The 24654-nt window shown below is 52.9% G+C and overlaps 1 protein-coding gene and 1 long non-coding RNA gene across 5 annotated transcripts in view; one reads left to right on the top strand and one right to left on the bottom strand.

Moving 5' to 3' along the window:
- The window catches only part of Cdh23 (cadherin related 23), a 382861-nt gene that overhangs the window by 75860 nt on the left and 282347 nt on the right, over window positions 1–24654 (bottom strand). For 2 of the 4 annotated variants that reach the window (XM_074079079.1, XM_074079080.1), the window contains exons 1-4: window positions 13931–14209; window positions 5176–5236; window positions 4536–4684; window positions 238–373 (exon numbers count right to left, since the gene is read on the bottom strand). In XM_074079079.1, the coding sequence (XP_073935180.1) occupies window positions 238–373; window positions 4536–4684; window positions 5176–5236; window positions 13931–14056 (472 nt within the window). In that variant the 5' untranslated portion in view covers window positions 14057–14209. Of the gene's footprint in view, window positions 1–237; window positions 374–4535; window positions 4685–5175; window positions 5237–13930; window positions 14210–15550; window positions 17018–17193; window positions 17343–20025; window positions 20140–21878; window positions 22032–23810; window positions 24031–24654 lie in introns of those variants that run through there. The other 2 variants (XM_074079082.1, XM_074079081.1) reach the window with 2 other exon arrangements.
- LOC141424813 (uncharacterized) lies at window positions 412–4540 on the top strand. Its single transcript, XR_012449744.1, has 3 exons — window positions 412–1017; window positions 3191–3436; window positions 3609–4540. It is a non-coding gene; the product is annotated as an uncharacterized lncRNA (long non-coding RNA).

The following is a 24654-nucleotide window of genomic DNA, read 5'->3' as shown; positions in this document are numbered from 1 at the left end:
TTATGGCCTCTCCTCTGTCCACTGGGGATGGGGTGGGGGGCAAAACTCCTCTGACTCTAATCCTCTTAGGCCTGAACATCCATGGGGAGACCAGGACTACCCCAGAAGCCCCTTCCCGGCCTGGGGACAGCTGAATGGCAGGGAGCCCAAGAATGTCAAGGCTTCTCAGGAGTGGGCCAGGTGAGCTGAGAGGGCCGTTCTGAGCAGGGAACCCCCTGCTCCTCCTGCCCTCCTCACCACTGTCTCGGTCAGTGGCTCGGACCACGATGACTGATGTGCCAATGCCTGCAGTCTCGCGAAGCCCCAGGCGGCTGTACTGCTGCTGTGTGAACACAGGTGCCTCATCGTTGACGTCCTCTATGTACACGATCACCTGTAGGAGCCGGACCAGGGCACAAGGTGAGGGACACGGGGAGACTGGGAGCCCAGGCATGACCACTCACGTGCTGTGTGCTCACGCTCTCCTTGGCCAGCTGGGAGTGCCTTGTGGAGGACGTGGCCTGGTCTGATTGGTCACCATGTCTACCCCTTGCCACATGGCTGGTACTCATGTACCCTTGGCTCTGCTCCCAACCTCAGCGGAACTTGTGACGAATTAGTGACTCTTTGGGGTCACACGTGGTGACATTTCATCATATGACATACCCCATGTTGCTTCCTAAGGCTGTAAGGGACAAAAGTGATGGACAGCAACCCCACTCAAATATCAAAATACGTCTAGAGGGACAGACAGAAAAAATGTGATGGCAGCTGGTGTAGAGGACGTCCACTATCTGATTGCTTTATGATTCCCAAGTGCCTTTTCAGGTCCAGTAACCAGCACTGTGGAGGACAAGCCCTATGCCGGGCACCTGGGCTACTGGGAACCAATGCCCAGAAAGCAGAGTGCCCGGGAACTTGCTGGCTCAGGTAGCCTGTAGCCAATGACAGACGGATGGCTGAAGTACAGATCCCCGGCCTCCTGGGCCCTGTCCAGACAATGAAGTGGCTGTCACTAGAACTCTCACTGGGACACAGGTTAGTCCCTTGGGGCCGCTTTACTGGCTGCTTTTTCTTTCCAGTCTCCTATCTCCTCCCACTTTCCCTGGAGAACCTTCTTACTATTGACTTCAGTGCTGCTTCTGGGGACCCCACTCAAGACAGTGGCTATTTCTGAATTCTGCAGTTAGTCCTAATTTTCCTCCCTGCTTATCTGTACTTGCTAAGTTCTCTTTTATGAATGCATATGTTGCATACAGAAAACAATTCTGTTCAGAGGGCGTTAATGGAGAGCTGCGTTTATGGTAGCTATCAGAGGCACATCCTTCTCTTCACTATTCTTCTCTACCCCTCGGAGCACCAGGAGGGCTGGGTGCAGAGTGGTATCAAGAAAGAACAGCATGGCAGGAAGGGGGATGGTGCCACAGAAGGTGGGTGCTCTATGAGCTATAGGGAGGCCCAGGGTCCTGCCTTCTTTTGGGGATGGAGGGACAGGTCCAGTGGGGAGAAGTCACTTGACCGAGGCCTCACAGTAACTGGAGGGCTGAAAAGAGAACAGGGGCTATCCTGACTCCCTGCTCTGTGCAGGGGATGAGCTGTCTCTAGAATGGGAGAGAGCACCCCCTTCCAGCCCACTAGAGTCAGTGCGGCAGGAACTGGCAGCAGAGTGGGGGGGGGGCACACTGGGAAGGGGCAAGGAGGCCTTGCGATGGCAGGCAGGGGCTGAGGCAAGGTGGCTTTGGAGTAACATGGGTATTTGGCTTTTGACTGATTGCTGTTTCTGGGATCAGCCGTGGGGTCTCTTCTAGGCTTACCTGGGAATCTGCTCGAAAGAATAGAATTCTGGTTGGTATAAGCAGAAGAGGGTGGTCTGACTAGTGCAGGACTCTGGAGTGGCAGGGTGGCAGAGACAGGGAAGAAGAGGCCCATAGGCACATGGGCAGCACATGAACCATTCTCCACTTGACTGCTCTGGGGACCCCACGGCTCTGTTGCATCAGCAGAGTTTTCAGGTCTGGACACTGAGAACCCCCTATGCAAACAAAGTGCCCATTCCAGAGCACAGCTGTTTGTAGGCTGGAACCTTCTAAATTTGGCCTTACCCAGAACTTGGCTGTGGAGACCCTGGGTGGGGTAGGTGTGGGGGGAATTTGCATGGATGAATTTCGGGAACTCTCTGTAAACAGAAACCAACCATCCATCTTTCAAAACTGTGAGCCTTTCCTTCCCAAAGTGTGCTTGTCCCAACAACCTTGACTCCCTCGGTCATGGGGAAGAAACAAGGCCAGTCAGATGTTGTAAGAGGAAGGGAAGAGAGGTGAGTTGGAGCCTGGTCACATGTCGCCAAGCTGTCAATGGTTTCAGTCTTGTTTTTAGCAGCAGAGACAGGAGGCAAGAGTGTGTGGCTGCGAACCTGAGAGACACAGCTGTACAGGAAACCGGCTGGCTGAGTTCTTGCTGAGCAGGAGGGAACTCTCAGATTCTTCTGAGAACCAGACCCGCTTTTTTGTCCAGGGTTGTGCCTTCCAGTGGGGACAGGAGAGGAGGCGTGTGTGTGAAAGTATGTACTTGTGTATGTGTGCATGTGGTGTGTGCATCCTTAGCTGCTCAGTCTCTCAAGGACTGTATCCCTCCAAGTTTCCTGGTCTTCACTGAGGTGGCCCAGGGTCCCTGATGGTACAGGTGGTACTACAGCATCTCCACTGCAGCTGGGAAAGTGATCCAGGGCAAAGCTAGAGCCCTGCATTGTCACCAGGAAGGTCCCTAGTTTACCTAGGTCTCATGGGTGTGGAGGCTGTGTATCACAAGGGACATCGAGCCCCCACCCTAGGGGCCAGTCTCCATCTGGGGATGAGACAGTGGCTTCCAACTGCTCTGACATGCCTCCTGTGTAGGGTAGCACAGTGGTTAGCACATCACAGCGGTTATGGGTGAAGCCTGGCTCTACCTTTACTGGTAAGGACCCTAAACAAGTTGGCTAGTTCCTTTTTGCCTCAGTCTCCTCATCTGTAGAATGGGTGAAATACAGGGCACCTTGTAAGACAGTTATAAGGGCTGAGTTCACAAAGCACTTAGAAAAGTGCTTGCCACAGCTCTGTGTGAGGTTTCCCATCCCCCAGGGCTCACGGGGACAGTAGCATGGGTGGGAGGAGCAGATGTGGTTCAGGGTGCACCATATCAGAACAGCATGGCTTTGATCTACTTTACACAGTACCTGTGGCTGCTGCACACCATTTGGTTGGTAAAGAAGACTGGAGGCTAAAAATGGACTGACAGAAGTCCCGGGAGACAGTGTCCCCATTCCCCAGGGGATGGGGAGTAAGGGGCAACAAGGAGGACTGTGATTGGGAAACCTGGAGTTCAGGGGACTTGGCCTGAGCTTCGCTGATGTCAGCTGCTCTGGACCTGAAGTGGGCCCACAAAGGTCAGGCTCTGCTGTGAGCTTGTTGGCCGGCAGGTGAGTGAGAGATCCAGTCATACAAGGAGTGTGGAGATGAGGGACTGCCCAGGCCACACGTGGGAAACTAACCCCAGTGTCACTTGACCCTCTGCCATGTCCACCTGGGCAGGTGTTAGAGGGGCAGCTGTCAGGAGTCAGGCTTCCATGTTTCCTGCCTATGTCCTTCCAGGCAAAGCTGGTGGGCATCTGGCAGGAGCTGGGCCCAGGCTGAGTCACCCACCCCAGTGTGCCCCTGAGTGATGTGCTGGCCAGGTAGTTTCTGCTCATTGTTTCCAGTCTGGGGAAACTGGTGGAGATGGGCTGATAAGAGCAGCTGATTCTGCCCGACTCAGCCCTCAGTCACAGGTAAAGTCCCTGCTTGCCCTCCCCGCCTTTTCCCATCTCCCTCCTACTCCTGAGTGACAGTGATGACTCACTTCCCACAGCTTTAGGGGAAGGGGCTGTGGGCTGTTGAGTGCTCCCTGGGGTGGGGAGGAGTGGCCTTGAGGGTCCTGTCTTTTGGTCATTTGCCTGCCTCTGGCAGAAATGTGCACAAACCCGCTCGGCCAGGGCACAGCCCTTCTTGGGAAGGTTAAGGTGGATCTGATTTCAGCTGCTGGGTGAGGTGGGCACAAAGAACTCATTTGATGGGAAGGCTGGGAGTCGGGACAGGGACGTTGCAGGAACATTTTCAATGGAAAGAGAATTGAGCTTGGACCCAGAAGACATGAGCTCAAGTCCTGATTCTATCTCTGGAGACTTCTCTGTGCCTCGGTTTCCCCATATATATAAAACAAGGCTGGCATCTACCCTTCCCAGGCCATCTCTGAGATTTCCATGACACATCCTGGACAGCCGTGTGGATACAGGGATTTGATTGGCAAGGGCACGTCCTTCCTCCCTTAGATCAGGCATGGGTATCACAGATCCCTTTCCACAGGTGGAGAAACTGAGGCTCTGAGCAAAATGACAGGTCCAAGATCCCAGACTGAGCTGAGCCCTTGGCTCCTCTCACCAAAACCCTAACCCCACAAGTCAATCAGCACCAAAACCAGTGGTGGCTCTGTCCCCTCCAAGTCCCAACTGGAGGCCATCTCTGGTCCAGCTGTGGTCTTACCCTGACGGAGCTCCGCATGGGGCCTTGGTCATGATTGTAGGCCTCCACGATCAGTACATGGGATGAATTCTGCTCCCGGTCCAGGGGCCGGGGGCCTCGCATCAGGAGCCCATTGCTAACGTGGATCCGGAAGTTGTTGCCATGGTTACCTGTGTGGAGGCATACGTGAGATGCATGAGCTTTTCCCAGCACAGGACACTTGTGGGATGGGGGAAAGTAAGGGTGGTTTAGGCCCCCTAGAATGTTAGGGAGGTCCTGGAAACTTGGATGAAAACCATAATGGCAAGAACACCTTTGCCTTATGCTGCTCTACCCTGGCAGGGAGCCAGAAGTCCACCTGCCTCCTCCAAGGCCCCCTCTGTCAAGTGACAGCTTTGGAAAGCATTGTGGGATATGGAGTGCATGGGGGACTTCAGGAGCAAGACAACCAAATACAGTACCCTCACTTAGAATATGTCCATTTTGGTGCAAATCATCAGAGAATTCCTAGTTCCTTCTCAAGGCCTTGCCTGTGAGTACAGTGCTCGGGATTTCCTTCGCCTCATCTCCCAGACTCCAGGCAGCCAGAGAACTGCTGCTCCCCCCAGCCCCCAACCAGGGTCAGCAGGCTTGGCCCTCCCTGCCCAGGCAGTCTACTCACCATGGAGGATGCGGTACCACACACGTCCGAACTCGCCCTCGTCTGCATCTGTGGCTTTCAGCTGAGAGAGAGGGAGACACTGGAATCATTCCCAATTCCCCTCAGCAGGAAGAGCAGCTGTTTGTGGAACCCCTCCTTCCTCCACCCACCCTACTCTGGCCTGCCCAGACCTGTGCTTTCCCTCAGAGGCTGGCTGGGAGTGGAGGGGGTGGTGAGTCTCATTTTCCAGCCATCAGCTGCTGAAGGCACATGCTGTCCTGTCCAGGGCCAGCTTTGCCCCTGCCCCTTTTCCAGGTTCTTGGGGGGACAGGAAGGCAGGGGAGTGACGGCGCCTTAGCTCTCTGGTTAGCTCTCTAGGCTGGAAGACGTTATCCCACACCTCCATGACTTCCTCCCCGTGAGCCCTCTGAGGTCCCAGGAGCTTCACTGGGGTGGCTGAATTGCATGATACTTCTTGCCTACACATACTTGTCCGTAAGCCCCTTGGGCCACATTGGGTCTGAAACGGGTTCTTAGAAACTGCTAAAAAGCACTGTCTCCTCACTTGAGCCCACAAGTTAACTGAAAGCAAGAGAAAAACCTGGCATCCTCGCTTTCATTTTTGCATTTGCTTCCTTTGTCTTAAAACTTTGGTCAGACCCCTGCTTAACTCTGCATGTAGGCATGTGACTCACTCAAGGAGTGTCTGCCTAAAAACCAGTGATACCTCACTTATCTCATTCCTCTGGAAGGCACAGGAAGCCAGATGTGGTGGTGCAACCTGTAATCCCAGCACTCAGAAGACTAAGACAGGAGTTCTGTGAATTCTAGACCAGTGCTGGACTACACAGTGAGGCTCTGTAAAAGGCATAGGAAACGAAGGTTCTTTGACCCTGTCATGGTCTTTCATTGAAGATTCCTACTGGGTCCCTTATCAGCAGGAAGTAGTTATGAAAAAAATAACCTCCAGCCTTTAACCGCCAATGCAAATGGGATGATAACTTGACAGGGAATTTGGAGGGCATTGGTCACTGGCCTAAATCTGTTTTGTCCCTGTCTGGCTCCATCTTTCCCTCTTTAATTTTTTCCTCTGAAGTCTTTTCGTTTCCTGAAGTTACTTTAGATTCCTGGAATACAGATCAATAAACACCTTTATGATAAGGTACTGAAACTACCCCCAAGCAACAGTGACCCTTGCAGGAATAAGGCTGCAACCTGGAGCAGGAGTAATCATCTCCTGGGAACTGGACTGTCCCCTCAAGGGAGAGGACAGAACCACAACTCAGATAATTATCATCCAGACCACTCTTTGACCAAGACTGCTTAATTATGCATACTTCTCACCCCTGCCCCAATTCTTCCTCTATCTAAACCTCCAGCTCATGTCAGTACCCCAAAGATGGACTGAAATATTTACTTTCCCTCTTCCCAACATAGCTATGTTGATTAAATCCTTTTCTGCCTTTTAAATTACTTCCATTTGCTTTTTTGGGGGGTGAGTGGCTGACTCTGACATGTTGGAACCCCAGAGTCAGACCTGGGGTCTATGACTCTGGTTTCAGGTCCCAGTGGGCACAGTACACGGTAATGGTCCTTTTGTGGAAGACCCCCCCCGCCCACACACACACGATGGCTCCTAGTTTGTTCACACACAGGATTGCTCCAGTCCTGGGCTGTACCTGGGCCTAGGCACCATCTTTGGTGGGATTGGAGGGTGTGCTGTTCTTATTCTCAGCTCCTGCCTGGTGCTTTTTGCTCTGTTTACAAGGAGCCTGGCCTTGGGGCTAGTGGCAGAACCATGTTGCCCCTAAGATGAGTCCTGTCAAAACTAAGAACTAAGTGTCTACCCTACTGCACACTGTACACCTAAAATAAGGAGAGAACACCCATGAGGAAGTGCGAGGCATGGCCTAAGACTGCAGTGGGGGACACTCCACAGGCCCACAGTACGGTGTCCCACAGGATTTGTGCTGATCTCCTTTGGAAGGCCCTGAACCCTCTCACCTCAAGACCTGCCCCATCCTGTTGTCACTTCACCCCAGGGGTGCAACAGAGCTGCCACTTTATTTCTAGTCCCACCACCACTGCTGCCAGAGGTGATGGAGCAGGGGTTGGGTGCTTGATCAAAGCTGAGCCAATCACACGTGTTACTGGACTTTTTCATCTTAGTTTCCTTGTTATTTTTCTTCCTCCCTCCTCCCTTCCTTTTCTTTTTCTCTTCCTCTCTGTCTCTCGCCCGCCCTCTTTCCTTTTTTTTTTCTTTCTTGCAGTGCTGGGGGTTGAGCCCAGGACCTTGCAAACGCTAGGAAAATGTTTTACCACTGAGTCACATCCCCAGCCCTCCTTGCTGTTTCTTAAACTCTAAGTGCATGCCAGTTCCAGGGCCTTTGCCCTTGCTGTTCCTTCTGCTTAACAAGTTCTCCTTCCAGATATTTGCATGCTAACTCCCTCTCCTTCTTCAGATCTTTGCTTAAATGTCACCTTCTCATAAGGCCCTTCCTGAACACAGTACCTACAGTTCTGCATTGCAAGATTCAACCAACCACAGATCAAAAACATTCAAAAACTATGTCTGGGGCTGGAGATGGAGCTCAGAGGCAGAATGCCTGCCTAGCATGCAGGAGGCCCTAGGTTACATCCCCAGCACCATAAAAAAATAAATAAACGTTGTGCTTGTATTTTCACCCTTGTCATTATTTCCAAAATAATTCAGCCTAACAACTGTTTACTTAGCATTTATGCTATAGTAGGTATAAGTAAACTAAAAATGACTTAAAGTATAAGGAGTGATAGAATATTATTCAGCCATTAAAAAATAAAATTCTGTCATATGCAGCAACATGGATGGAAGTTAGAAGACATTCTGTTAAGTGAAATAAATAGGTCAGACACAGAAAGGCAAATAGCACATGATCTCACCTATATGTATAAGCTAGAAAGCTGATCTCAAACATGTAGACACTAAAATAGTGGTTTCCAGAACCTGGGTGTGGGGGGTAGGGGGGTAGGAATGGAAAGAGGATGGTTAATGGGCTCAGGGGTGCAGTTAGATGGAGGAATAACTTCTCACAGCCTATAGAATAGTAGGGTGACTATGGTTGACAAAAATTAATTGAATATTTCAAAACAGCTAGTGGAGAGGATTTTAAGTGTTTCCAACACAAAGAAATGATAAATGTCTGAGGTGACAGACATGCCAATTACCAAATTGCCAAATCTGATCACTGCACTTTATATAAATGTATTGAAATATCAAATGGTACCTAAAAAGATGTACATTATGTGTTAATTAAAATTAAAATATATTAAAACAAAACGTGAAGCATACAGAACGATATAAATTATATATACATATATATGTGCAAATCCTGCACCATGCTTTATAAAGGGCTTGAGTGTCTGTGGACTTTGGTATCTGTGAGGGTCCTGGAACCCTTCTCGTAGACACTGAGAATGACTGTGTATGAAAGTGCAGCTTTCCCCTCAATGCCCAGGCCTTCCCCACCCCATCACCCTCCAGACCTCTCCATCTTTGCATATTGCTTGTATCCCCCCTGAAAGGAGAGGCTTTGTCATTGCTATGTCTCTAGTCTCTAGAACAATGACCCTGGCATGCACTAGGGTCAAATATTTGTTGAGTGAATGTGAGTGACTCGATAGCAGACCTCCAGTGAGGGGCACTAGGCTGACCCTCAGCAAATACAGATGGAAGTCACACTCAGCACAAGAACTGCAGTATTTGGGTCCCTGGTCTCTGATAATTCAGGCGCTCAGCTGTACCTGTTCTTCCTGTTTCATTTTTCCCTTGATCCTGTGAGGTTTCCCAGGATTGCTCCAGCATAATTCCCCTTTCACCGAGGTAATTAGAATAAGGTTTCTATGTCTCGCCACCCCAAACCTTAATACAGACTTTTCTATCTTTGCCCATTGGACAAACTTCCAGAGAAGAGGTGGACAGTTTCCTGCTTGCAAAGATCAAGTCAGCAGAGGCCATCAGGGATGGGATGTTCATGGGTCCCCAAAGGAAAGAGCAGTGGTCAGAAGGATGGGAAGACCTGGCTTAGCAGAGAGGGTTGTGAGACTAGAGGCTGCTGACAGGGTTGGGGAGGGACTAGAGCCCCTTGTAAAAGTTCCTGCAGGACACAGCTGAGGGATCTGGCTAGAGGAGTGGCACAGGGCCCTGATAACTGTGGCTACTGTGGCAGCCTCAACAGAATGCAGAGTATAGGAAGTGACAGATGAGCATGGTATGAGGACAACCAGTCTGAGGGCCGATGCTGGCCTGGTTGGACTGGAGGAGTAGGCAAGGACTGTCTAAGGACTGTGTCTAAAGACTTTGAAAGGTGGGTTTGTGGGGCGTATGTTGGAACAGGAGGAACTAGGGTTCTGGGTCAGGCACGCCTAAGTGTGAATCTGGGCTTTGCCATTTATTGGCTATGAGACCACAGATAAGTACTTGACCATCCTGAGCCTCAGTTTCCTCATCTGTAGACTGGGGGCAATGATAACCAGTGACTGGGTATAATGATAACCAGCTTCTCAGGGCTGAAAGGAAGGGTAAAAGTAATCCCACAGAACACCTTGCTTGTCCCTGGCACAGAGACTGGGGGTAGGTTGGCAAGATGGGTTGTGCTACCCTCTCTAGGGAGGCCTTCTTGATTTATACTGGGGTTGGGAATAGCTAGGTGCTCCTTGCTGTGGAGTTTTTTCTCTCTCTGAAAAGTGTAAGGAGCTGGGTGCTTTGACAGTCCAGGACAGGAGAGGGCAGAGCTGCCCAAAGGATGCCTTTGAGTGTCCATCCATGGTGACATTCTTCCATGTCTCCTTCCCCTGGATCCACACCACCTTGGAAGTTTTGCATTCTGTCACCTCAGGATATCAGGGACCACAGATACAGTATCTAATCAATTTTGGAAGAGGATGTTAATTACAGTAAGGGCAGTGTGGTCCCAGATAGAAGATGTGGGAATCCTAACAGGACTCAGGATATCTGAACCATCTTCAGGAGGCTGCTCCTATACAGCCTGTACCTGTGGCTTGTGCCTGTCCACCTAGTTCAGGGAAGGTCCTGGGTCCCCACCCACCTCATTGGGTGACCCTGCACTCATTGGGTCACACTTCCTTGGAGCTCAACCTTGTCATCTGAGGGAGAGGGGCTACACTGGATGCCCCTAAGGCTCTCTCCAACTTTGCCAGTCCATAGGAAGGCTCCCATCCATTTTGGGGTTGGCAGGAGGGAAAAGCTGAAACCCCAAAACTGGGGCTTTAATAGATGGGACTGCTCCAGGTGCCAGTCCTAATCCAGACCATTATTCCTCTCACGCTGTGTCCTGGACGCTTGGGGAGCCTGGTGGAGAAGTTGCTCAAGACTTGGGCTCCTAAGCAGACTGCCTGTTACCAGGGAAGCACTGGCATCTGGGAAGAAAGGAGGCTGGGGGAGGGGAGCGAGTGTGTGTGTGTGTGTGTGTGTGTGTGTGTTGGAGGGAACCCTCAAACTATGAGGAGCACAATTTTGGCAGTCCCTAAGTCTTGGGCTTTCTGCCTGTGGTCTTTTTACCTTTGAAAAGGCCTCTCACCTTCACTTCTGCAGCCAGACACCTTCACAGGGAAGAAGCTTTTCTGAAGAGCCAGGGAGGGGCTTTGGGAGTTGCCCGCTCCCCTCCCGCTGCCTCTCTGCTTGTAGCCCCTCTCCCCGGTAACCTGGGGGCTGGCAGACATTGAATAGCGACTCACTGGCTGCTCCGACCATACCATTCAAACTTCCAAGGGGGAAGGTGAGTGCCATGGAGCCTGAGAGGCAGTTAAGACCTCGCTCTGTCCCTCTAGAGCTTCTGCCTCTAAGAGAGCTCCAAGGAGACAGGATGGAGGGAGGCGAGTGGAGGGCTCCCCTCTCCATCTTCCCACCCAGTTGCCATCCCTACCCTCCCAGCTGTCCCCTCTCCCAAGGCAGGCCCAGGACTCTCCCAGTGAAGCCAGGTCCAGCTGGAGAGCAGGGGAGAGGCCCACTCTGCTGGCTTGGCTGGCTGAGGGCACAGGGCACACAGCAAAGCCTGGTCACTGGCTGCCTGGTGCTCCCTGGGCCTCCTTGGACAGCTGAGAGACCTCGCGACCACACTCAAGCTGGCTGAGGCTGGCCCTGAGGTCAGTGCTGGGGGCTGCAGAGCAGAACTGGTGAGGAGAGTGGGTGGGACCATTTCTGGGAACTCAATAAGAACATAAGGGTGTACTTAGGACTGGGCCATACCTCTGCTCTGTGGCGCTTGTAAACAAGGCCAAAAGAGGGGTAGTGACTAGGCCACGATCACACAGCAGTCCTCTCTGCTCTCACAGACCCTGCTCTGTGGAACTCTTAGGGAACCAAGAAGGTTCTCAACTGAACTTGCAGAGATGCATCCAGAGCAGGGCTACAATGAGGAAGGAGAGGCTCCTGCTGCCCTCAACACTGTCCTGGGAAGGAGCCACTTTTCCCGGAACCAGCGGGCTCTTGCTGGCAGGTCAGCCCAGGGTGCTGAGGGGAGCTGGCAGTTGATCTGTCTTGAGCTCTGGGGAGGGTATCTGGTTATTTCCAAGCCCTTTGGAGTCTCTGGTTGCCAAAGGAACTTCCCAGGGGCTGATCACAAACCCAGGTATTTTCTTCTTAAAATGGGCTCCTCTCCGCCAGTCAGATAGGTTCTCCGGGTCCATTTGAAGGCCCTGAAGTAGCATCAGAACTAGTAGGATTGAGGCTTCTCCAGCTCAGGCTGCCCTCTTCTCACTCTGGTCAAGCATTGCCAGAGTGATGCAGAATGATAGAAGGATGCTGGTCATCTTCTCCTGGGAGATGGCAGTGGGTATGCCCCATCCCTCCTCCTGCTCAGACTCCAGGCTAGGGCTGACCTACGTATGCCCAGTCAGAGCACTTTCGAGGCCTGAGGCCTGGAAGGCGGAGGCCCTGGGCCACTAGACAGGCATCAGAGTTTCCAGCCTGGAGCTGGGAGGTGTCATTTTCTGTCTGGAAGGGCTGGGAGGCGTGGTGGTAGGGGACGGGTGGGAGGCGGGTGGAAAGCTCTGGATGCCCACAGTTGGCTGGGCACAGGAGCCAGGAGTTAGGGCTTGCGGCTGCTGGTGAGTGCTGGGGTGGGACAGGGGCTACTGGGGTGGGGGACTGGGTGAATATGCTCCAATCCCCACTGCTGACAGGGAGTCCCTACAGCTACATGCAGAGACTTGGCATGATTGGGTTTTGGAACTAGACTCTTGACCCTCGAACCTGAGTGAGACGATGCTACATGCTGGGAAGAAGGAAATTGCACCATCCCCCGGCCCAGGAGAAATTCCAAGGCCAGAGAGAAAGGATGAGTTTTCACTAGATACTCCTGGATTTCCTGTGCTGCTGAGTTTGTAGGATTCAAAAGCTCACAAGTGCTGGCCATCAGCTTACGTGTTTTGGTTCAAATATTTGAAAATTCATTTCAAATTTTTTAGAATCATTTAGACACTAATCTTTCTCTCCTTAAACAAATTTGAATTAGTTGCCAACATTTAAATATCAAAAATGTTTGCCTTAAAAAAAAAAAAAAAAAGGTCCAGGTTTTTGGCTTCCCTTGGGAAGCTGGAAAACCCCAGCACACAGGGCCTGTGTGCCAGCACTGGGACCATCAGCCTGGGCTGCCCAGGATTCTGTCACCTGTCCTCTTTGGTCCTGCATTTACCTGTAGCCGGGCTCTAGACTCATTATCATCTGCCACCCCAGACATGGTCCATCAGAAGCTCAGCCTGGTTTTCCCTCTACAAGGGCCATCTGCTGTGCCCAGTAAATGGGATGAACTTAAATGACAACGGGGATGCCCTGGCAGGTGAATGATGTCTCTGGGCAGGTTTCCAGTCCCACCCTCTTAACTTCTTGTGGCCTGACTTCCCACCTGCTCTTGGAGCAGCTCACTGAGCTCAGAGAGAGGGCTGGGGACCAGAGGGGCAGAAAGACCATGGGGTTCTGGCCTTTCCAAGGTCACAATGTGGCCTTGGGCTTGGTCTTCTCCTCCTTGGATCTCAGCTTCCCTGGGAGTAGGTTAGACTGCATCAGGAAGTGGCACAAGGAGCAGGTGAAATAAGGGGTGTGGTGGGCTGAGGGGGAATGAGGGAGCTGGGGGCTCACCTCTGCCCTGCCTAAAGGGGACAAGGTAGAAACATGACTCAATGTGGCCAGTGATGAAATTCTGAAATTTTAAGAGATGCCAGGCAATCCCAGATGTTTCTTTTTTTCCTTTTTCTTTTTAAATAGTCACAATAAAAAAACACTGCAAGGACCCAATGTTTGTGTGGGCTCCTAGTTTGCAGTGTCAGCATTGGACAATTGCTGAAACATCTCATAATCTATGACTTGTTCCTGGTCAGAGAGCAAGTTATTGGTGGGCTTGGTCCTAGACCCTAAGTTTTCAGGCCTAAGACTTGTAACTTCAAGAGAACTGATTTTTAAAGTGTCAGAAGGCATTAATTACTCTTTTGTTTCCTCTGTGGAAGATGGGCAGGGGGTGTAGAAAGAGGGTTCAAGTTCAGTTCAGCCTCAGAGCCCCACCACTGATTAGCTATGTGTGACAATTCTTAGGCCTTTCACCTCTCTGGGCCTTGCTGTACTAACTTGTAATACGGAAATACTGCTATCTAATTTAGCAGCCCATTTAGCCCCCTTGATGTTCCCAGGCAAGTCTCTCCCTGCCCCTGGTCCAGCTGATCAGTCTCTGAGTCTCTGCCCTGTGTCTGTCGCAGGCACCATGAACACAGAAGGCTCCAACCTTACCAGCCCCCAGGTCTTCCTCACAGTTCCGGTCACTCCTGGGACTCTTGTGGAGGTGGCTGGCCCTCTCCCTGTGCTCATTGCCCTGGCCTGCATCTTCCTGCTGTTGGCCTCCTGCCTGCTGTTCATGATACTCTGCAAGCCAGCTGCGCTGGACCCAGGCCGCCATAGGGCCCGTGAGTGCCTGCCGCACCACCCGGCCAGCCCCAGCGAGCCCCAGCTCAGGCTCTGGAAGCGTCTGGGCTCCTTGCGCTGCTCCTTGCACAGCTTCCGCCGCAGCTGGCCTGCTGCCCCGCGACGCCCCCTGCCGGGTGGCTGGGAATGCACAGAATCCACCAAGATGTGACAGGGTATTCATGCACAGGCCTGTTCCTGGTCCACCTGCAGACTCTCCGGCCTTGGATGGAGCCCAGCACCACAGGCTGAGCACCTTGAGCCTCACACTCACCCCCAGTGTTTTCCTATGTGCCCAGCCTGTGTTCTTTCCCAGTGGTGGCCTCAGAAGAGGCCCTCTTCCCTGAAGACCCCTGCTGCTGCTTGCTTGGATAGAGATGAACCCACAACCTCCTGGGCCCTTGGACTGAGACGCCAAGGTATAACCTGGGGCTTCCCAGAGCCCCCTTCTGGCAGCCAGGCCCCTACCACTTCTGAGATCAGTATCCCTATGCCTACAGAAGGCTTGTTCACTTTCCAGGGCCAAAGCCAGTTCAGAGGAGTGGTCAAATGACCAGAGATCCCTCCCTCCCCAGCCAAGTGGGATCTTCTCCCACCCTGGGGTGAAGCACTGTCCTGCATCTGGGCCAACTCAGTGCCCCAGGCAGAGGAACCCTAAAGGATCTTCTCCTTGGACTTCTGACTGTCGATCTGGGAGCAGCCAGCACCCTCGCAGTGGATCATCTGCCTGGCTGCCGGCCAGAAGGAGGGGCAAGTATTGAATGGATCCTGACTCTTGCTGCCATCTTGGCCACCCCTTTCTGTGCGCTCTGACAGGATCCATCAGGAAGAGGCTGAAGATAGGTTAAGAGACTCCTGTCAGAGTGGCAAGAGTCTGGCCACTGCCAGCAGCTGGAGTGGATGCCACTTGGACTCTGAGGGCACATCCCAGTAGTTCCATGCCTGATCTGAGAAGAAGGTGGTCTTCCCTCAGGTGGGACGGCCCAGACCTTCCCAGGACAGCTATGAGATTCAAGCCTGGACCCTATTAGTTACATTCTGTCTGTGTGACTGACCTGTCAAAGCCATCCTAACCCAGGAGGGGCTTCTCAGAATTTCAAGCCCTTGATCTCTCCTCCCAAGGCCAAGGAGACCAAAGCACTTTGGTCAGGTCTCAGAAACTAGGCAGAGGGGACCTGAGCTGCCTAGTTCCTGTCCCAGAGCCAGCTGGCTGGACCCCCACCCTGGGCTGCCCCAGCCCATTCTGCTACAACCCACTGCACAGCCAGCTAACTCTTCTCAAGGACTGAGCCCTGGTTTGCTGTTCCCCGGCTCCAAAACTTTCACTGGCTCCCTAACACCCACTGGATACACCCCTTTCACAGTACCCAGTAGACTCTGGGAGCTCACTCTACTTATCATTCTAGCTTCAGCTTGATTAGAGGCTCCAGGCAACTGATTATGCCTCACCGGGTACCTTCACCATGAAGTCCTCTTTGTCCTTTAATGGAACTGCCTTCCAGCCTGGAAGTTCTACTCTTTCCCAGCTGTCTGGGGGAGGCCGAGGAGCATCCTCTTGGCAGTAGGCATCAGTCTTGTTTATGTCTCCTCTTCCCACAACCCTGGGAGCGCACAGAGAGCCAAACCTTGTGCAACCTCTCCCTTTGACTCACCAGCTCCAGGCATAGAAGGATAAGGCCTGTTTACTATGTGACAGTGGCCTAGGATGCATGTGTCCCTGCTCTCAAAGCAGTGGGAGTCTAGTGGGAGCCTGTACAACACAGAGTCCTGGTTTTCCCCAGGATGCCCCTAAAGGAAGGTTGCTTTCTAAGCAAGCCCTAGTGGAGAGCTGCTGTGTCCTCCTCTGCATCAGTCTGACCTTAGACAGGGAGTCTGGCTCTGCAAGATGCCTCTCACAGGGCCCGGGGGAAGGCACCCTGAAACCCTGAACTTGCAGGGGAGCCCTGTATTACTGATGGACCCCAGGATTTCAGTCCTAGTAGTATTGTGTAAATAGAAGCCAATTCTGTGGGTGAGACAGCAGACAGGCCTTTCCCAAAGGGCTTTGTTTCTCCCTCCCTTCCTGCTTTTTCGCCTCTTCCTGGTTTGTTTCCCTGCCCCAGGATCACCCACCATTGTTCCCTGGCCAGCAGGTTTATTCTCTTCCTGGGAGGATTAGGGGTAGGGGAAGTTGCCTGGAGAAGGAGAAGGAGCAGCTGGGGGTGGGGAGAGGGTCTCAAAGGCCTGCTATACCCCTAGTCTGGGCGAATTGTGGGTTCTGGGATGTCTAAAAGTGAGCCAGGGGTGGCAGGTGCTGGGCCACAGCTTCATGTGGGTGGTTCTCCAAGTCCCTCCCAGCAGAGGCCAGAGGGAGGGACCCTCTTCTTCTATAATTAGCACTAGACTTTTGCTCACCCCTGGGCTTCCTGACTCTCCATCTTCTGTGAGTCAGCTCCTGCCCCGTCCTGGTCCCCCTGCAGGGAGCAGGGCACTCTCCCAGCCTCCCACTCTTCCTCTTCCTCCCCTCCTGAGCCCAGGAAGCCAGCCCCAGCCTGCAGGTCCAGTTTTGCTGTGTTTGGCTTGGCCTTGGTGGTGATGGTGTGGAAAGCCCTGGCGGCTGGTGAAGAATGCAATTCATTCCAGCAACTGAGGCCTGAGGCAGGGAGGGGATGGCATTTTCAGGGTCCTCCCCCTTCTCCCTCTGGGCTCTTAGCTGTGGCGCCTGTTCTGGGCCAAGGAGCCTTTTCTTCTTCCGCCTGCTTTCTTCTAAGAGTGGAGCCTGGGCCAAGAGGCTGTGAAAGCCGCTCTGTTCTGGCCTTGCTGGGCCCTGGCCCTCTCTCCTCAGGTCCTTTCCGTTAAGTGTGACCTCCCCTCTTTCCTGTTCTGAAAGGCCTTTTGGGGGTGGGAGTGAGTGGCGAGGGTTGGGTGGAGGGGAGGGAGACCAAAGCCTTCCTGTTTTTGGGGGAAGGGCCTTGTCCTCAGCTAACACAATCTGGGGGCCCACTCTCTTTAGGAGGGAGGAGGGGACTTGCTCCCTCTTTCCCCACAGTGCCATGGCATGCCCTTCGTGCCCAGAGTCCACCACCTGCCCTAGGGGACGATGGCCCACTTGCCTGCACAATTCTGTGGCCCTCAGGAATGTCCTCGGGGATGCTGGCCTCATAGCTGCTCTGCAGAAAGATGGGCCGGTTGTCGTTCACATCCAGGACAGTGACAAAAACGGTAGCCGTGCCTGTGCGCCGCTTGCCTACAGGGCCATTGTCTGTGGGAGATGAAGGAAGGATCAGAGTTAGTGGCCGCTTGAGAGGTAGACTTCCCGGGTCTGTGTGCTTCAGAGAACTAGCCAGAACTGTGTCCTGTTCCAGCCAGAGCTGCAAGGGCTAAGTTTTTCCCACGTCAGATCAGCAGCAATGTGAACAAGATCTAATGCTTAGATCATGCCTTGTGCCAGACATTCTTCTAACTCAGTCGGTCCTCACCACGACTGTGTGAGACAGGCACTATTATTCTCCCCACTTCACAGAGGAATTAACTGAGGCATTCAGGCAGGTGGAACCTGTGCATTTGAGTGTATTTGGGAAAGGGGCCTTTGAAGATGTGATTTAGGATCTTGAGAGAACGTCATTCTGGGTTATTCAGGAGGACCATCTACCCAATGATAAGTGTCTTCATAAGAGAGCGAAGCTGGGTGTGTGCCTCTTAGTCCCAGCTACTCAGAAGGAAAGACTGGGGAGAGGGAGGAAGAGGAAGAGGAAGAGGAAGGAAGGCAGCACCCTCCTGGAGATAGAGATGGAGCTGCAAGGCAAGGAACACCTCCAGCAAATGGAAACTGAGGGTCAAGGAAGGATTCTCCCCTACAGCCTTTGGAAGGTCTATTAGGAGAGAACAAATTTCTATTGTTTTTAGCCACCAAGTTTGAGGTAGTTGGTCCTGGCAAACTTGGGACACAAACAGAATTGTGTAGTAAGATCACAACCGCTGTTAGGGCATTAGGGATATGAGTGAGACACCTGGGTGGGCCCTTCTCAAGGGCACCTGCACTCTGCTCCAGTCACAGGTGGTGGGTAGAGTGTGGCCCAGTGACACCAGAACTTCTGGCTTCTCGAAAGAATTAGAACATCTGAACTTTTGAATAAACACTCCTGAGTTTTAAATGTTCATACCTAATTGTTATTCATTACAGAACACTGGCTGTGTGGGATAACCATGCCTGCAGGGCAGACTTGACTGAGGGCCTTCTGTGTTCAGGGGTGTGCACCCTGCTAGGCCTAAGACTCCTAAAGCTCTACAGGTCTATCCCAAGCCTGGAGAGGTGGGGAGGACAGGAGCCAAGGCCCAGCCCAGGGACTGTTGGGCTCTCCCTGCCTGGAGAAGAAAGCTTGTGTCCAGTAGTGCATGTCTGGACAAGGGTGGTCATTCCAGGGAGGAGTAGGGCAGCTGAGGTTGGCTGGGGACCAAGGGTGACTCCATCCTTCTTCCCCAAGCCAGCAGTTACCTGCTCCAGGCTGGCTTTTCTCCTTCTAGGCTCCTGTCCCACCCCTGAGGGCCCGCTGACTTGCCCCAGCTGAGGACACTGAACTAAGAGGCCCTCTAGAAGGTTGAAGCCTGAGGCCTCCACTCCTGCCAGCTGGTGCCTAAAGCCAGGGCTGGACTCAGGGGATGACACCAGAGGGCAGGGTGGTGAAGAGAGGAGGGCGAGGACAGAGGTGTCTGGGCATGGCGGGTCTGGGGAGGGACTGCTGGGTAGAGAGAGTGAAGAGGCACAGACAGCTCACTCCTTTCTCACCCAGCATACTTTGCAAACACTGAAGTGGGTGCTCCTGGGAGGACGGGGGCCCCTGAGGGAATACAGACCTCATTCGATCCTTCTTGTCCTCCAGGGCCCTCAAGGGCTCCCTACTACCTGGAGATCAAAGACTAAACTTCTAGCCCAATGTTTAGGCATCTACAATCCAACCCTATATGATGGCAGTCTCCCCTCCCCGGTGCAGGCAGACAGACAGATACACACCACTCTTTCCCACCTGCAGGTCCTTGAGTGAGCTGAAGGGCCTCCCTGCTTCTCTGCTCACTGAAACCTTACTTGGCCTTCAGGCCACAGTGGGCTCCCCTGTGTCTGCCCATCAGCACATCCTGCCCTCTACTAGAAGACCATGTCCTCGGAATCCTCACTCCTTACTCTGAGACCTGAGATTCCAGGTAGGAGCTTCCACCCCCTAGCTTTATGTATGCACACGTGGCAGGGACCAGCCAATCTGCATACTTTACTCCCAAGCCACAAGGAAGGCTCAGTAAGGGTACCAGGGCAGTAGGAACTAATCTTAGGGTTTCTGTTGGGGAGGCTGGGAAAGAGGCCAGTGCTATCTGCTCTGGTACTGTACTTGAACCTGAGAAGATGTAAAGGGGGTGGGGGTGGAGCTGCCACAATCACTGGCTACCATGGCATGCAGAACCAGCCAGTGCCCTGACTCCAGTCACACCTGCAACTAGGTCTCCAGGCAGACTGGTCATGTGAGCCTACATTGCTGAAATCAGTTTATTTTGTTTTTAAATTTGCAATCCAGAGAGTCCTAACTGACTCAAAGGTACTCCGAGATGATACTTCTTCTAGGAAGTCTTCCTGACTCCCCTACCATATTTCTACCACACTTTGTGCCCAATGCTCTTATGTCATCCCTTCCCCCACCTGCTTTGTTTGGCCTGGTGTATAGTGATTGGTCCACATGTTGGTCTCCACTTGGCCTCTCCATCCTAGCATCTCCCATACAGTGAACCTCATGCTCCAAAAGTGCTCAGTGACATTTAGTGACCATCTGGTGACTCTTCTTCATGGGCCTTGGGGCAGAGGTCAGCCTTTCTCTCTGGCCTCAGCCCTTGCAAGTCCCCCCATGTGAACTCTGCCTAGAATGACTGCACTGGGGATATGTAAGGCAGTTGGCACGTACCAATGGCCTCCAGGACAAGCGTGTACGCAGCTGTGGTCTCGCGGTCCAGGCCCACCACAGTCCTCACAACTGCATCGCGGTAGCCTATGCTGAACTTCCCATCCACGTTCCCCCCTGCAGGCAGAAGAGAAGGAAGCTGCAGGGCAGGCAGCCAAGTTCTGGGCCAGGGGAAGGGAGGTACACCCCAACTCTGCTCCTGAGCTGGGGCGTGCTCTGCGACCAGTCAAGGCACACAATTAATTTCTTTTATGCAAGGAGAAACCAAGGCCCAGGGCTCTGTGAGCCTGCATGGACTGAATGACTGGAGTCATAAGTGGCCAACATTTATTGAGCACCTACTGTGTACTAGGCATTCTATGTGGACCAGTTCATCTGACCTCCACTTGGCAGAGAGAAAAACTGGTCCTTTAGTGAGGTTCTGTGTGTTGCTCTGGTTTCTCTCACATGCAGACGCTGGAGCCTGGGTTTGTCTCACTCTGCCTCTTCCTGTTCTGCAGAAGTGGGTGGGCAGGAAGCTCCAGTTGAAGGTTTTTATATGAGACTGAGGACTTGGGGCCAGATGTACTAAGGACTACAGCTCTGAGTGGGAACTTGTCTGGGAATCACAGAGTGCAGAGTATAGGCAGGTGGGCAAGGGACAGGTGGGGCTCAGTCTTCCTGAGTTCCAGAACAGATGGGAGCCAGGAAGGGACTCCCTGGGGACTTTGTGGGAGACCTTCGCCTGTGAACTGGCAGCAGTGAGGCATTCTGGCAGCAGAGGGCACCACTACACTACGTTTGGGGCCAGTGGGACCAGGCCTCTGCTCAGCTCCTTGTAGAAAGCAGCTGAAAACCTGGAAGGGCTCTCAGCTGGCCAGCAGCAACTCCACTTTAGGGTACTGGGAGACCACTCTGGGGACTGCTATGTATTCCTTTCTCCTTACATGTTTTGCCCCTGGGGAAAGCTCTAGGTTCTCAAACCTCCAATGTTCTTTAGAATCTAACGTATCATCTGCAAGGGACATCACTTGGCTCCTAGCTGGACCAGTCAAGAACTAAGATGCAATTAGTGCTGGTGGCTGAACCTTGGGGCTGATGCCACATGGGGGTTTCCGTAACTTCCTTTCCTGGGATGGTGTGGAGACCAGGTGTGCCAGCTTCCTGTGGGTGGAGGGAGGGAAGTGGACTGGAAAGCAGAGCTTGAGGGTTGGGAAGTAACTGTGGTTCATGAAGTCGGGTAGGGTTGAGAACTTGGGATCGCTTGCTTCAGGGGAGAGGCATGAAGGAGGATGGTGCATACAGCAGGGGTGTGATGTGGTTTCAGATAGCTCATGAGTAGAGAGAACAGAAACTGTTCTTCTAATCCAGGAAATAACAACCACACGACATGTGTGCCACCCCCTACAGATCCTACTGCAGGGCAGACATCACTAATGGATGTCAGCTCACTTTCTCTGTCGAGCCAGGACACAACTTCATCAGCGTTCTTCACAGCTCACCAGGTGGTAGCTGTTGAACATTTTCAGTCCCAAACCATTCATTTAGGGAGTTCTAAACCACCTGCCTCTAAACATTTTCTGCATGACCAGGGAAGGTCAAGGCCACATTCCTCAGTCACTGCTCCATCACCCTGATGTGGGTGGGGGTGCTCAGTCAATCCTCCCTTCCCCTGTCCACCCCTCACTATTGGTTCAGGAGATCCCCAGGGAGTGGGACCACTGTGATCTTTCTGCACAACCCTTGGAAAAGGCCAGGAGAAACTGCTCAGGGACACCAGTGCAGAGCCCTGTGCCCTTTCCCATGCTCCCACCCCCACCTGGTCTGGGCAACCTCCGGGAGGGGCTGGGCAGTCCAGGAGGCAGCAGGGGCAGCACCTGTGATGAAGTAGCTGAGTTCAGCATTGAGGCCCACGTCATTGTCTGTGCAGTTCAGCCAGACCACCCGGAAATCTCGCGGCACGTCCTCAGACACAGACACATTGTACACAGCCGGGAAGAAGGTGGGTGTTTCATCATTCACATCCAGCACTGTGGGCAGAAGGGTACCCAGGGGTAGACCTGGCTCCTGATACAGACATCAGGGACCACATAGGGAAGGGATTTCCAAGGGGGTAACTGGCCCTACATGGCATTTGTACCAATGCCTCCTGGTCATGGATCCAGGTTCGCTAATGTCTGCTGGAGCCAGGACCAAGCTGACCAGAGCTCCATGATCTCCCACAATCCCAGGAACTCACTGCTGCTCATGCTGTCAAAGGTAGCAGAGAAAACCCCAGAGCCTCTCTCCAGAATGTGCTTAACCACAATGACAATGACAATTACAATAATGACAATGACAGGGACCACATACGAGTTCTTCTTCATGCCACACCCATGCTAAGTGCACCCCTCCTGGCATCCTTATGAGGTGGGCATCATCAGACACACTGTGTGGCTGTGGAAGTGGAAGCTCAGAGCAGTTGAGTGACTTGTCCAAAGTCACACAGTGACAAAGTGGAAAAAGCTGATGTCTTGGGGAGGCCTGCCCCCAGTTTGTGAAGGGGTCCCAGGGAAGGGAGCTAGATTAGAGGAGTTTCCTTCCAAAAGGTTTAAATTCCCTTGAAGATGTGTTTTTCCAGATCTGCCTGTCTTCTTTGGGAGATGGGGCTTGGGGTGACCTTCATAGTGAAATGACTCCATTCATATTAGTTGCTCTCCAAGGTGTCACCAGGAGAAAGGATGGTATTCTGCTGAGCCTTGGAAAGAGGCTCTCTGGGGTTCTCTCTGAAAGGGTGGACACACTCCCTGTCAATCATCAGCAAAGACACCAGCACCCATAGTGAGCCTTGGACCCACATGAGAGAGAACAGGTGGCTCTTTGACCCCCACCATCTCAGGTCTCACTGAGGAGTCAAGGGTTTCAGGGTTTGCACTTGCACTGATCCACCCCCTCCCTTTCTCACCCCCATCCTATGCAGCCAGGCCAGGCCAGGCCTATAGAGCAGTCTCATCTTGCTCTGGGTTAGTCATAGCCCTGTGGGCACAGTCGTTGTCAGTGTCCCCATCTTGCCTGAGAACTAAAAATACTCCCTGAGTGGCTGAACAATCATATTCCACTCCGGTCCTGCACTCATACAGGGTGGGGCTTAGCTTGAGAGCCTCAAGGGGTGAGGAATTTATGAGTGGGAGTCCTGGTTGCCCTCTTCCCAGGGCAGCAATGCCCTTCCATCAGATCTCAGGGGCTCTACACCCACAGGGCAAGGAGTCTCCATTGTGCTTTAGAGAAAACCAGAGAGGCTGTGCAGGCTACCTGCCTCCTCAGGATGCTGGGGTCCCAGCACTGGCCCAGACTCTCTTTGCAGATGCTGGGATCAGACCAGGAAGGGTGGGAGTCTTGTCAGGGCTCTGGAACCCAAGGCAGTGGCTAGCAGATAAGGCATGGCTGACTTTTTTTTCCTTTTTTTTGGTGATACAGGGGTTTAAGCTCAGGGCTTCATGCATGCGAGGCAAGTGCTCTACCACTTGAGCCACACTCCTAGCCCTGTTTGCTTTATTTTGTTTTTCAGACAGGGTCTTGTGCTTTTGCCTTGGCCAGTTTCAGGCCTCTATCCTCCTGTCTCCACCTTCCATGTAGCTGGGATTACAGACATGAAACATCATGACTGGCCCTTGGCTGGCATTTTTAGCATGGTGGAGACAGACCAGGCTCTGTGTTGGATGCTCCCACTGGGGAGGGTGCACCTGTGGCTAGAGCACAGATACAGTGAGTATGGCTCCCACCCCATGGCACCACCCTGGGCCCAGCACCCAGCAGGGGGTGCCCCTCACCACGGATGGTCAGTGTGCTGGTAGAGCTTTTGGTGGGTGTGCCCGCGTCACTGGCTACCACCCGCAGCTGGTACTCGGCGATGCGCTCCCGATCCAGCTCAGCCATGGTGACCACCACACCACTGCTGCTGTTGATGAGGAAGTCCATACGGGGCATGCCCACCTGCATGCGGTAGGACACCAGCCCGTTCAGGCCCTCGTCTAGGTCGATGGCCACCACCTGAGGGAGAGGAGGAGCTGCGTGAGGAGTGGGGGAACCAGGATCGACACCTGTTCCCCAGGAAACTCCCATTCCTTACCACCCTGAGCATGGTGCACCAGGTACACCTGCTTGCCTCTGAGCTGCAGGCCTAGCCATTCCCTGGAGCCCCTCACAGACTTTTCTAAGGGGCAGCCTGTCAGAGCTGAAAGGTACAAAGATGCACAAAGTGAAACCAGGGTGGGGTGGGAAGGGAGTTCTAGAACAGTGTCCATGGCCCCCTCTAAGCTTTGCTCCTCCCTTTAATGAGCCTTCCTAGGTTTATCCAGAGGGTTCTGGGCCCTCCAGCGGACCCAGCAACCCAGAAACCTCCTCATTCTAAAGCCCTTGTGACAGTGCAGGTGGCACTGTTACAGTTTACAGGCCCCTTCCAGTATCTAGTTCTCACCCTCCCAGGCTGCTGTGACAGGCCCCCTCCCTGCTTTGCTGTGATTTGCAAGGCAGTAATAAGTGTGAGATGTCAGGATTAGTTTTTAAAAGTTGCTTGAGGATTTCATTTTTCAGTTCATTTCATTCGAGTTCAAGTGCAGGAGAGGCTCCTCCTCAATGCCTATGCTGTTCCCATTGGCACCTCCAGTCCCCATC

The sequence above is a fragment of the Castor canadensis genome, chromosome 7 (genome assembly GCF_047511655.1).
Source record: "Castor canadensis chromosome 7, mCasCan1.hap1v2, whole genome shotgun sequence".
Classification (NCBI taxonomy): Eukaryota; Metazoa; Chordata; class Mammalia; order Rodentia; family Castoridae; genus Castor; species Castor canadensis.
Note: the sequence above shows the minus strand (reverse complement) of the source record. Positions and strands in the feature narration are given on the sequence as shown.